This window comes from Oncorhynchus gorbuscha, unplaced genomic scaffold (assembly GCF_021184085.1).
Source record: "Oncorhynchus gorbuscha isolate QuinsamMale2020 ecotype Even-year unplaced genomic scaffold, OgorEven_v1.0 Un_scaffold_487, whole genome shotgun sequence".
Lineage (NCBI taxonomy): Eukaryota > Metazoa > Chordata > Actinopteri > Salmoniformes > Salmonidae > Oncorhynchus > Oncorhynchus gorbuscha.
The window spans coordinates 93,144-107,091 of record NW_025745317.1 but is presented as its reverse complement, the minus strand read 5'-3'; the positions used below and the strand labels follow the sequence as shown (position 1 = coordinate 107,091).

At 46.5% G+C, this 13,948-nt stretch overlaps 1 protein-coding gene across 1 annotated transcript; it reads left to right on the top strand.

Annotated features, from left to right (window-relative positions):
* Nucleotides 1–321: 321 nt before the first annotated feature.
* Nucleotides 322–10,149, top strand: LOC124018352 (G-protein coupled receptor 26-like). Its single transcript, XM_046333627.1, has 3 exons — nucleotides 322–1,094; nucleotides 5,673–5,786; nucleotides 9,900–10,149. The coding sequence occupies exons 1-3, from the start codon at nucleotides 427–429 to the stop codon at nucleotides 10,147–10,149; spliced, it is 1,032 nt and encodes a 343-aa protein (XP_046189583.1). The 5' UTR covers nucleotides 322–426.
* Nucleotides 10,150–13,948: the final 3,799 nt, after the last annotated feature.

Here is a 13,948-nt window from a genome sequence, read left to right as displayed (position 1 = left end):
GAGAGAGAGAGAGAGAGAGGAGCTGTCTTGAGAGAGCAGCGTCACAGAAGATAACACCACTGCAGAGACACGGGCATATTGGCACAGCGCCTGACAGCTGGCGTTTCTTTGCACTTAGTCGTAAACGGGGGAGTTTACTTGCCTCTCTCTCGGCCTCTCTCATTATGTTTTGAATCCTCCTAACTTGATGGACTTCACCGTCCCCTCTGCTGGTTCCTGCAGTAGAAGTCTGAGGACAACGAGTCAGAGGAGAGACACGGTTGCGCTCCACAGGAGAGGGATATAACTGGGAATGTCTGGATGTGGTTACGGGGTGAGTCTTCCAGCTAACACCATGCCTTTATTCCATAACCACATACGGTGGCTGGATCTGGACATAATCATTACCAAAAAGCAGATTTATAATAAGTGACTGGGACACACACCATGGCCGCTGTGGAGGTGCTTCTCGCCGTCTTGATGCTAGTCATTATCGTAGTGTCGTTGCTGTCCAACGCCGTGGTGCTGATCTGCTTTCTGTACAACCCACAGATCAGGAAGCAAGTGCCCTGTGTGTTCATCCTCAACCTCACTTTTTGTAACTTGTTGCTGACCGTTTCCAACATGCCTCTAACTCTGGTGGGTCTCGTCAACGAGGGTCAGCCCGGAAGTGACGCTTTCTGTCAGTCGGTCGGCTTCTCGGAGACGTTTTTAACGACTAATTCGATGTTGAGCATGGCCGCTCTGAGCATCGACAGGTGGATCGCTGTCGTGTTCCCGTTGAGGTACCATTCTAGAATACGACATAGAGATGCCGCTCTCGTGCTCGGATACACGTGGATACATTCTCTGTCTTTTTCGACGGCGGCTGCTTGCCTCTCGTGGGTGGGATACCGTCCGCTCTACGCGTCTTGCACGCTCTCCGACGTGACGGAGAACAGTCAGACTCCGTTTGTTGTGTTTACTGTGGTGTTTCACTCCCTCACCTTTCTCCTGTCCTTTCTCGTCCTGTGCGTCACGTACCTGAAAGTGCTGAAGGTGGCAAGGTTCCACTGTAGACGGATAGACGTTATCACAATGCAAACTCTAGTGCTGCTTGTGGATATTCACCCAAGGTAAGAGGAGGTCTTTGAGTTGCATTTCTCTCTGTGCACCTTACTCCAACTCACCTTACTCCAACTGACCTTACTCCAACTCACCTTACTCCAACTCACCTTACTCCAACTCACCTTACTCCAACGGACCTTACTCCAACTCACCTTACTCCAACTCACCTTACTCCAACTCACCTTACTCCAACTCACCTTACTCCAACTCACCTTACTCCAACTCACCTTACTCCAACTCACAATTGTTTTGAATTCATGTTGAAACCAGAACAATGCATCATGGGACATGTCTTTATTCTATTATGATCTGTTGTGTTCTATTGTGTTGCGTTCTATTCTGTTGTGTTCTATTCTGTTGTGTTCTATTGTGTTGTGTTCTATTCTGTTGTGTTCTATTCTGTTGTGTTCTATTCTGTTGTGTTCTATTCTGTTGTGTTCTATTCTGTTGTGTTCTATTCTGTTGTGTTCTATTCTGTTGTGTTCTCTACTGTTGTGTTCTATTATATTGTGTTGTGTTCTATTCTGTTGTGTTCTATTCTGTTGTGTTCTATTCTGTTGTGTTCTCTACTGTTGTGTTCTATTATATTGTGTTGTGTTCTATTGTGTTGTGTTCTATTCTGTTGTGTTCTATTCTGTTGTGTTCTCTACTGTTGTGTTCTATTATATTGTGTTGTGTTCTATTCTGTTGTGTTCTATTCTGTTGTGTTCTATTCTGTTGTGTTCTATTCTGTTGTGTTCTATTCTGTTGTGTTCTATTCTGTTGTGTTCTATTCTGTTGTGTTCTATTCTGTTGTGTTCTATTCTGTTGTGTTCTATTCTGTTGTGTTCTATTCTGTTGTGTTCTATTGTGTTGTATTCTATTCTGTTGTGTTCTATTCTGTTGTGTTCTATTCTGTTGTGTTATATTGTGTTGTGTTCTATTCTGTTGTGTTCTATTCTGTTGTGTTCTATTCTGTTGTGTTCTATTGTGTTGTGTTCTATTCTGTTGTGTTCTATTGTGTTGTGTTCTATTCTGTTGTGTTATATTGTGTTGTGTTCTCTACTGTTGTGTTCTATTATATTGTGTTGTGTTCTATTCTGTTGTGTTCTATTGTGTTGTGTTCTCTACTGTTGTGTTCTATTCTGTTGTGTTCTATTATATTGTGTTGTGTTCTATTCTGTTGTGTTCTATTCTGTTGTGTTCTCTACTGTTGTGTTCTATTCTGTTGTGTTCTATTGTGTTGTGTTCTCTACTGTTGTGTTCTATTATATTATATTGTGTTGTGTTCTATTCTGTTGTGTTCTATTGTGTTGTGTTATATTCTATTGTGTTATATTCTGTTGTGTTCTATTGTGTTGTGTTCTCTACTGTTGTGTTCTATTATATTGTGTTGTGTTCTATTGTGTTCTATTATGTTGTGTTGTGTTATATTGTGTTCTATGATATTGTGTTGTGTTATATTCTGTTGTGTTATATTCTGTTGTGTTATATTGTGTTGTGTTATATTGTGTTCTATGATATTGTGTTGTGTTATATTCTGTTGTGTTATATTGTGTTGTGTTCTCTACTGTTGTGTTCTATGATATTGTGTTGTGTTATATTCTGTTGTGTTCTATTGTGTTCTATTATGTTGTGTTGTGTTATATTGTGTTCCATGATATTGTGTTGTGTTATATTGTGTTTTATCATATTGTGTTCTATTGTGTTAAATGGTGTTGTGTTGTGTTCTATTGTGTTAAATGGTGTTGTGTTGTGTTCTATTGTGTTTATATGGTGTTGTGTTCTATTATATTGTGTTCTATTGTGTTCTATGATATTGTGTTGTGTTATATTGTGTTCTATTGTGTTATATGGTGTTGTGTTCTATTGTGTTATATGGTGTTGCGTTATGTTCTATTATGTTCTATTATATTGTGTTGTGTTTTATTGCGTTATTTTCTGTTGTGTTCTATTGCGTTCTATTCCATTGTGTTCTATTGTGTTGTGTTCTACTGTGGTCTATTGTGTTCTATTGTGTTGTGTTCTGTTGAGTCTATTCTGTTGTGTTCTATTCCACTGTGCTCTATTGTGTTCTATTGTGTTCTATTCTACTGTGTGATATTGTGTTAAATTCTGGTGTGTTCTATTCTATTGTGTTCTATTGTGTTCTATTCTACTGTGCTCTATTGTGTTCTATTGTGTTCTATTCTATTGTGTTCTATTCTGTTGTGTTTTATTCTGTTGTGTTCTATTCTATTGTGTTCTAATCCATTATGTTTTACTGTGTTCTATTCTATCTTCAGCACAGCTAATCACACCTAATGACACCTCGTGTCATTACAGCACACCTAAGCACACCTAATGACACATAATGACAACTCATGGCATTTAATGGCACCTCATAACACCTCATGGCACCTCATGGCACCTCATAGCACCTCATAACACCTCATGGCACCTCATGGCACCTCATAGCACCTCATAACACCTCATGGCACCTCATGGCACCTCATAGCACCTCATAGCACCTCATGGCACCTCATGGCTCCTCATAGCACCTCATGACACCTCATAACACCTCATGGTACCTCATAGCACCTCATAGCACCTCATAGCACCTCATGGCATCTCATGACACCTCATAGCACCTCATAGCACCTCATGGCACCTCATGGCACCTCATGGCACCTCATAGCACCTCATAGCACCTCATGGCACCTATTGGCACTTCAGCACACCTAATGACACCTAATGGCACCTCATGGCACCTCATAGCACCTCATAGCACCTCATGGCACCTATTGGCACTTCAGCACACCTAATGACACCTAATGACACCCCATGGCACCTCATGGCACCTCATGGCACCTCATGGCACCTAATGACACCTCATGGCACCTCATGGCACCTCATGGCACCTAATGGCACCTCATGGCACCTCATGGCACCTCATGGCACCTCATGGCACCTCATGGCACCTCATGGCACCTAATGACACCTAATGACACCTCATGGCACCTCATGGCACCTCATGGCACCTCATGGCACCTAATGGCACCTCATGGCACCTCATGGCACCTCATGGCACCTCATGGCACCTAATGGCACCTCATGGCACCTCATGACACCTAATGGCACCTCATGGCACCTCATGGCACCTCATGGCACCTCATGGCACCTCATGGCACCTAATGACACCTCATGACACCTCATGGCATCTCATGAAACATAATGACACCTCATGACAACCAATGGCACCTCATGGCACCTCATGGCACCTCATGGCACCTCATGAAACAAAATGACACCTCATGACAACCAATGGCATCTCATGGCACCTCATGGCACCTCATGAAACATAATGACACCTCATGAAACAATGACACCTCATGAAACCTCATGGCACCTAATGAAACCTAATGACACATAATGGCACCTCATGTCACTTCAGCACACCTCATGGCAGCTCGTGGCACCTCGTGGCACCTCATGGAACCTCGTGACACCTCCACCTCGTGGCACCTCATGGAACCTTGTGACACCTCCACCTCGTGGCACCTCGTGACACCTCCACCTCATGGAACCTCGTGACACCTCGTGGCACCTCGTGGCACCTCGTGGCACCTCGTGACACCTCGTGGCACCTCGTGGCACCTCGTGGCACCTCGTGGCACCTCGTGACACCTCATGGTACCTCGTGGCACCTCCACCTCATGGAACCTCGTGGCACCTCGTGGCACCTCGTGACACCTCGTGGCACCTCGTGGCACCTCGTGACACCTCGTGACACCTCCACCTCATGGAACCTCGTGGCACCTCGTGGCACCTCGTGGCACCTCGTGACACCTCATGGTACCTCGTGGCACCTCATGGTACCTCGTGGCACCTCATGACACCTCATGGCACCTCATGAAACATAATGACACCTCATGTCACTTCAGCACACCTAATGACACCTCATGGCACCTCATGGCACCTAATGGCACCTAATGGCACCTCATGGCACCTAATGACACCTAATGACACCTCATGTCACTTCAGCACACCTAATGACACCTCATGGCACCTAATGACACCTAATGACACCTCATGGCACCTCATGGCACCTCATGAAACATAATGACACCTCATGACAACCAATGGCACCTCATGGCACCTCATGGCACCTCATGAAACAAAATGACACCTCATGACAACCAATGGCACCTCATGGCACATCATGACACCTAATGGCACCTCATGACACCTCATGGCACCTCATGAAACATAATGACACCTCATGAAACAATGACACCTCATGAAACCTCATGGCACCTAATGAAACCTAATGACACATAATGGCACCTCATGGCACCTCATGACACCTCATGACACCTCCACCTCATGGCACCTCGTGGCACCTCGTGGCACCTCGTGACACCTCGTGGCACCTCGTGACACCTCGTGGTACCTCGTGGCACCTCGTGGCACCTCGTGGCACCTCGTGGCACCTCGTGACACCTCTTGGCACCTCATGGCACCTCATGGCACCTCATGGCACCTGATTTTAGGTCTAAGAACATAATCATGTTCATGTCATGAAGACGTGTGTCAAATAAAGTGTAACCACATATTTCCCTGATCAGTGTTCGAGAGCGTTGTCTGGAGGAGCAGAAGAGGAGGAGACAGAGAGCAACCAGGAAAATCAGTACCTTCATCGGCACATTCATGGTCTGCTTTGCTCCCTACGTCATCACCAGGTAGGTAGAAAGAGGGGAGGGGAAGAGAGAGATATCTTTACAAGAGAACATTAGATGAGATGTCCCTGATATCTTTACAAGAGTACATTAGATGATATTAATAACTAGGTTCAACAGGACCAATATCACCAAACAGGAAGCCAGCCATAATAACAAGGATCAACAGGATCTATACCACCTGGCAGCCATAATAACAAGGATCAACAGGATCTATACCACCTGCCAGCCATAATAACAAGGATCAACAGGATCTATACCACCTGCCAGCCAGCCAGCCATAATAACAAGGATCAACAGGATCTATACCACCTGCCAGCCATAATAACAAGGATCAACGGGATGGATCTATACCACCTGCCAGCCATAATAACAAGGATCAACAGGATCTATACCACCTGGCAGCCATAATAACAAGGATCAACAGGATCTATACCACCTGCCAGCCATAATAACAAGGATCAACAGAATCTATACCACCTGCCAGCCATAATAACAAGGATCAACGGGATGGATCTATACCACCTGCCAGCCATAATAACAAGGATCAACAGGATCTATACCACCTGGCAGCCATAATAACAAGGATCAACAGGATCTATACCACCTGCCAGCCATAATAACAAGGATCAACAGGATCTATACCACCTGGCAGCCAGCCATAATAACAAGGATCAACAGGATCTATACCACCTGGCAGCCATAATAACAAGGATCAACAGGATCTATACCACCTGCCAGCCATAATAACAAGGATCAACAGGATCTATACCACCTGCCAGCCAGCCAGCCATAATAACAAGGATCAACAGGATCTATACCACCTGCCAGCCATAATAACAAGGATCAACGGGATGGATCTATACCACCTGCCAGCCATAATAACAAGGATCAACAGGATCTATACCACCTGGCAGCCATAATAACAAGGATCAACAGGATCTATACCACCTGCCAGCCATAATAACAAGGATCAACAGAATCTATACCACCTGCCAGCCATAATAACAAGGATCAACGGGATGGATCTATACCACCTGCCAGCCATAATAACAAGGATCAACAGGATCTATACCACCTGGCAGCCATAATAACAAGGATCAACAGGATCTATACCACCTGCCAGCCATAATAACAAGGATCAACAGGATCTATACCACCTGGCAGCCAGCCATAATAACAAGGATCAACAGGATCTATACCACCTGGCAGCCATAATAACAAGGACCAACAGGATCTATACCACCTGGCAGCCATAATAACAAGGATCAACAGGATCTATACCACCTGCCAGCCAGCCATAATAACAAGGATCAACAGGATCTATACCACCTGGCAGCCAGCCATAATAACAAGGATCAACAGGATCTATACCACCTGCCAGCCAGCCATAATAACAAGGATCAACAGGATCTATACCACCTGGCAGCCATAATAACAAGGATCAACAGGATCTATACCACCTGGCAGCCATAATAACAAGGATCAACAGGATCAATACCACCTGGCAGCCATAATAACAAGGATCAACAGGATCTATACCACCTGGCAGCCATAATAACAAGGATCAACAGGATCTATACCACCTGGCAGCCATAATAACAAGGATCAACAGGATCTATACCACCTGGCAGCCATAATAACAAGGATCAACAGGATCTATAACACCTGGCAGCCATAATAACAAGGACCAACAGGATCTATACCACCTGCCAGCCATAATAACAAGGATCAACAGGATCTATACCACCTGGCAGCCATAATAACAAGGATCAACAGGATCTATACCACCTGGCAGCCATAATAACAAGGATCAACAGGATCTATACCACCTGCCAGCCATAATAACAAGGATCAACAGGATCTATACCACCTGGCAGCCATAATAACAAGGATCAACAGGATCTATACCACCTGGCAGCCATAATAACAAGGATCAACAGGATCTATACCACCTGGCAGCCATAATAACAAGGATCAACAGGATCTATACCACCTGGCAGCCATAATAACAAGGATCAACAGGATCTATACCACCTGGCAGCCATAATAACAAGGATCAACAGGATCTATACCACCTGGCAGCCATAATAACAAGGATCAACAGGATCTATACCACCTGGCAGCCATAATAACAAGGATCAACAGGATCTATACCACCTGGCAGCCATAATAACAAGGATCAACAGGATCTATACCACCTGGCAGCCATAATAACAAGGATCAACAGGATCTATACCACCTGGCAGCCATAATAACAAGGATCAGCAGGATCTATACCACCTGGCAGCCATATTAACAAGGATCAACAGGATCTATACCACCTGGCAGCCATAATAACAAGGATCAACAGGATCTATACCACCTGGCAGCCATAATAACAAGTGGAAGTGTTTGTGAAGGAAAATGAGGAAATGATTTCTCAGGGTGGTTGGAAGACAGGCTCATAAAGAAACAGAACCATTTGTTTTGGTGTACTTTTGACAGCCAGCCACATTTGATATTGCACGTGAATTCGGTCTACAGTAACGTATCCCTGCTGTGTTTTGGTAACTTACTGTGCTGTTGACTTTCAGGACAACAGAAAGGCACAATATACCCAGGCATCTTCAAATGGAAGATAAATATCTAAGTGCTCGATTCAAAGACCTCGATTCAATCCGTAGCGCAGAAGTTTAAGCCTTATACAGAAATGTCCTGTACATTTCAACCGTGCGACAATACAGATCTTCTGCGTTATGGAATTGATCAAGCCCTAAGTCTTTAAATAATGAATCTTTACCTGCCCTGTAAGTACATTATCATGAACTGAATTATATGTATTATGTAACAAACAACATAACTAAATGTCTGCTCTGAACTCTGACCTCTTCTGTAGTTGTGGGATGACAATTAGAATGTTGCACTTTGACATCCATAGATATCTAACACATTCCTCTCCCCCTCTCCTCCCCTCTCTCCCTCTCCTCTCCTTCTCTCTCCCTCTCCTCCCCTCTCTCCCACTCCTCCCCTCTCCTCTCCCTCTCCTCCCCTCTCTCCCTCTCCTCTCCTTCTCTCTCCCTCTCCTCCCCTCTCTCCACTCCTCCCCTCCTCTCCCTCTCCTCCCTCTCCTCTCCCTCTCCTCCCCTCTCTCCCTCTCCTCTCCTTCTCTCTCCCTCTCCTCCCTCTCTCCCACTCCTCCCCTCTCATCTCCCTCTCCTCCCCTCTCTCCCTCTCCTCTCCTTCTCTCTCCCTCTCCTCCCCTCTCCTCTCCCTCTCCTCCCCTCTCCTCTCCCTCTCCTCCCTCTCTCCCTCTCCTCCCCTCTCTCCATCTCTCCTCCCCTCTCTCTCTCCCTCTCCTCCCCTCTCTCCCTCTCCTCCCCTCTCTCCCTCTCCCTCTCCTCCCTCTCTCCCTCTCCTCCTCCCTCTCCTCTCCTCCCCTCTCTCCCTCTCCTCCCTTCTCTCCCTCTCCTCCCCTCTCTCCCTCTCCTCCCCTCTCCCTCTCCTTTTCTCTCTCCCTCTCCTCCCCTCTCTCCCTCTCCTCCCCTCTCTCCCTCTCTCCCTCTCCTCCCCTCCCTCTCTCTCCCTCTCCTCCCTCTCTCCTCTCTCCCTCTCCTCCCCTCTCCTCTCTCCCCTCCTCCCTCTCCCTCTCCTCCCCTCTCCCCCTCTCCCTCTCCTCCCCTCTCTCCTCCCCTCTCTCCTCCCCTCCCCTCCCCTCTCCTCCCCTCTCTCCCTCTCCTCTCCTTTCTCCCTCTCCTCCCCTCTCCCTCCCCTCCTCCCTCTCTCCCTCTCCTCCCCTCTCTCTCTCCCCTCCCCCCTCTCTCCTCTCCCTCCCCTCTCCTCTCTCCCTCTCCTCCCTCTCTCCCTCCTCCCCCTCTCTCCCTCTCCCTCTCCCTCCCTCTCTCTCCCCTCTCCTCCCCTCTCCTCTCTCCCTCTCCTCCCCTCTCTCCCTCCCCTACACTCCCTCCCTCTCCTCCACTCTCTCCCTCTCCTCCCCTCTCTCTCTCCTCCCCTCTCCTCTCTCCCTCTCCTCCACTCTCTCCCTCTCCTCCCACCCTCTCCTCCACTCTCACCCTCTCCTCCCCTCTCTCCCTCTCCTCCCTCTCTCTCCCATCCCTCTTTCCCGATCCTGTATAGGATAGTGGAGTTATTTCCGTCCGTGCCTATCGACCACCGCTGGGGACTGGTCTCCAAGTGCCTGGCCTACAGCAAGGCGGCCTGCGACCCCTTCGTCTACTCCCTGCTCCGTAACCAGTACAAGAAGACGTGTGGTGACATCATCAACAGGCTGCTGAAGCACAGCTCTATGAATGCATCTGGACCAGCTCACCATCACAACCATGAGACTAGGGGGAGGAACAACACAGTCCAGACTGCAGCAGACTGAGGCCGGGGGTTGTGTTACTGTCTAAGGGTTGATACTCTTATGTTCAGACTGAGGAAGGGGGTTGTGTTGCTGTCTAAGGGTTGATACTCTATGTTCAGACTGAGGAAGGGGGTTGTGTTGCTGTCTAAGGGTTGATACTCTATGTTCAGACTGAGGAAGGGGGTTGTGTTGCTGTCTAAGGGTTGATACTCTATGTTCAGACTGAGGAAGGGGGTTGTGTTATGGTCTAAGGGTTGATACTCTATGTTCAGACTGAGGAAGGGGGTTGTGTTATTCTCTAAGGGTTGATACTCTATGTTCAGACTGAGGAAGGGGGTTGTGTTACTGTCTAAGGATTGATGCTCTATGTTCAGACTGATGTATGTGGTACAGTTATTGTCTAATAGTCTATATGAGAATATAAAGTTACAAGTCACATAACAATAACACAGGAAGAACAGAGGCGAAGATTTCTGGGATACGATTCGGTGTATTTCTGTGGTTATCCAACCTCAACACGCCACACAGCGACCGATACGGCCGTAGCATCAACACGCCACACAGCGACCGATACGGCCGTAGCATCAACACGCCACACAGCGACCGATACGGCCGTAGCATCAACACGCCACACAGCGACCGATACGGCCGTAGCATCAACACGCCACACAGCGACCGATACGGCCGTAGCATCAACACGCCACACAGTGACCGATACGGCCGTAGCATCAACACGCCACACAGCGACCGATACGGCCGTAGCATCAACACGCCACACAGCGACCGATACGGCCGTAGCATCAACACGCCACACAGCGACCGATACGGCCGTAGCATCAACACGCCACACAGCGACCGATACGGCCGTAGCCGTAGCATGAGGCCTGTTACCTGGGAGATAGACTCAGGTATTTAAAACACATTGAGGCCTGTTACCTAGGAGATAGACTCAGGTATTTAAAACACATTGAGTCCTGTTACCTAGGAGATAGACTCAGGTATTTAAAACACATTGAGGCCTGTTACCTGGGAGATAGACTCAGGTATTTAAAACACATTGAGGCCTGTTACCTGGGAGATAGACTCAGGTATTTAATAAAACACATTGAGTCCTGTTACCTGGGAGATAGACTCAGGTATTTAAAACACATTGAGGCCTGTTACATGGGAGATAGACTCAGGTATTTAATAAAACACATTGAGTCCTGTTACCTGGGAGATAGACTCAGGTATTTAATAAAACACATTGAGTCCTGTTACCTGGGAGATAGACTCAGGTATTTAAAACACATTGAGGCCTGTTACCTGGGAGATAGACTCAGGTATTTAATAAAACACATTGAGTCCTGTTACCTGGGAGATAGACTCAGGTATTTAAAACACATTGAGGCCTGTTACCTGGGAGATAGACTCAGGTATTTAAAACACATTGAGGCCTGTTACCTGGGAGATAGACTCAGGTATTTAAAACACATTGAGGCCTGTTACCTGGGAGATAGACTCAGGTATTTAAAACACATTGAGGCTTGTTACCTAGGAGATAGACTCAGGTATTTAAAACACATTGAGGCCTGTTACCTAGGAGATAGACTCAGGTATTTAAAACACATTGAGGCCTGTTACCTGGGAGATAGACTCAGGTATTTAAAACACATTGAGGCCTGTTACCTGGGAGATAGACTCAGGTATTTAATAAAACACATTGAGTCCTGTTACCTGGGAGATAGACTCAGGTATTTAATAAAACACATTGAGTCCTGTTACCTGGGAGATAGACTCAGGTATTTAAAACACATTGAGGCCTGTTACCTGGGAGATAGACTCAGGTATTTAATAAAACACATTGAGTCCTGTTACCTGGGAGATAGACTCAGGTATTTAAAACACATTGAGGCCTGTTACCTGGGAGATAGACTCAGGTATTTAAAACACATTGAGGCCTGTTACCTGGGAGATAGACTCAGGTATTTAAAACACATTGAGGCCTGTTACCTGGGAGATAGACTCAGGTATTTAAAACACATTGAGGCTTGTTACCTAGGAGATAGACTCAGGTATTTAAAACACATTGAGGCCTGTTACCTAGGAGATAGACTCAGGTATTTAAAACACATTGAGGCCTGTTACCTGGGAGATAGACTCAGGTATTTAAAACCCATTGAGGCCTGTTACCTAGGAGATAGACTCAGGTATTTAAAACACATTGAGTCCTGTTACCTGGGAGATAGACTCAGGTATTTAAAACACATTGAGTCCTGTTACCTGGGAGATACCCTTACAGGATTAGATAGGGAGAAAGACCGGTTCTTTCCCTGTCGTATTTAAAAGCAGTGTTTATGTAGCTCTCACATGCATCGATATGTCCCCAATGGAACCCTACTCCCTATGTACAGCTATGGGCCCTGGTCAAAAGCATTGCACTGAATAGGGGATATGGTGCTATTTGGGATGTAACCCTATGTATTCTCTGGTTCTTCAACTGGCCCACTAGCCATGTTTTAATGGGGGATCTGGCCTTCAGACTGGTTCTTCAACTGGCCCACTAGCCATGTTTTAATGGGGGATCTGCCTTCAGACTGGTTCTTCAACAGGCCCACTAGCCATGTTTTAATGGGGGATCTGGCCTTCAGACTGGTTCTTCAACTGGCCCACTAGCCATGTTTTAATGGGGGATCTGGCCTTCAGACCGTTAACATTGCTGTTGTTGTGACGGACTGACTGTCTATCTGACTGACTGTCTGACTAACTGACTGACTGGTGACTGGCTGTCAGACTGACCGTCTACATGACTGTCTATCTGACTGACATGCTGACTGGCTGACTATCTAACTGACTGACTGGTTGACTGACTAACTAATTAACTGGTTGACTGACTTACTAATTAACTAACTGACTGGCTGACTGACTTACTAACTGACTGGCTGGCTGTCTGGCTGTCTGGCTGTCTGACTAACTGACTGACTGGCTGACTGACTTACTAACTGACTGGTTGACTGACTTCCTAATTAACTGGCTGGCTGGCTGTCTGGCTGTCTGGCTGTCTGGCTGTCTGACTAACTAACTGACTGGCTGACTGACTTACTGGCTGACTGACTTACTAATTAACTGGCTGACTGGCTGTCTGACTGCCTGTCAGACTGTTGGGTTTCCCTCAGGTTGTTTGATCAAGTGTAACATAATTAACAGAGCTTGGCGAGCCTCAGCTTGCATCCCACAGAGAAGGGAAGAGCTCTTCAACCTTGTGTGTTGTGTTTGTGTGGGTGTCTCTTTTAGCTAGAAAGATGGGTGATGGGTGCCATTATTATGGAATATGGAAATCAATACATAAATATGTTTCTCTTCTTGAGTACTCACAGCAGTGGAAATACGGCCGGAATAATGTGTTTGTTAGACAATACATTAATTACAGAAACTCTAACTTCCCATTCCCAACTGTACCTATTCCTTTTCTCTCCTAGTGGAGCAGGGGACCTCCCATTCCCAACTTTACCTATTCCTTTTCTCTCCTAGTGGAGCAGGGGACCTCCCATTCCCAACTTTACCTATTCCTCTTAGCTCCTAGTGGAGCAGGGGACCTCCCATTCCCAACTTTACCTATTCCTTTTAGCCCCTAGTGGAGCAGGGGACCTCCCATTCCCCACTTTACCTATTCCTTTTCTCTCCTAGTGGAGCAGGGGACCTCCCATTCCCAACTTTAACTATTCCTCTTAGCTCCTAGTGGAGCAGGGGACCTCCCATTCCCAACTTTACCTATTCCTCTTAGCTCCTAGTGGAGCAGGGGACCTCCCATTCCCAACTTTACCTATTCCTTTTCTCTCCT

What these genes read in the sequence shown, in the direction of transcription:
- LOC124018352 (XM_046333627.1), top strand. Translation starts at nt 427, where the DNA reads ATGGCCGCTGTGGAGGTGCTTCTCGCCGTCTTGATGCTAGTCATTATC. An exon ending in CTTGTGGATATTCACCCAAG is followed by an intron (nt 1,095 to 5,672) that starts GTAAGAGGAGGT and finishes TTCCCTGATCAG; the next exon opens with TGTTCGAGAGCGTTGTCTGG. An exon ending in GCTCCCTACGTCATCACCAG is followed by an intron (nt 5,787 to 9,899) that starts GTAGGTAGAAAG and finishes GATCCTGTATAG; the next exon opens with GATAGTGGAGTTATTTCCGT.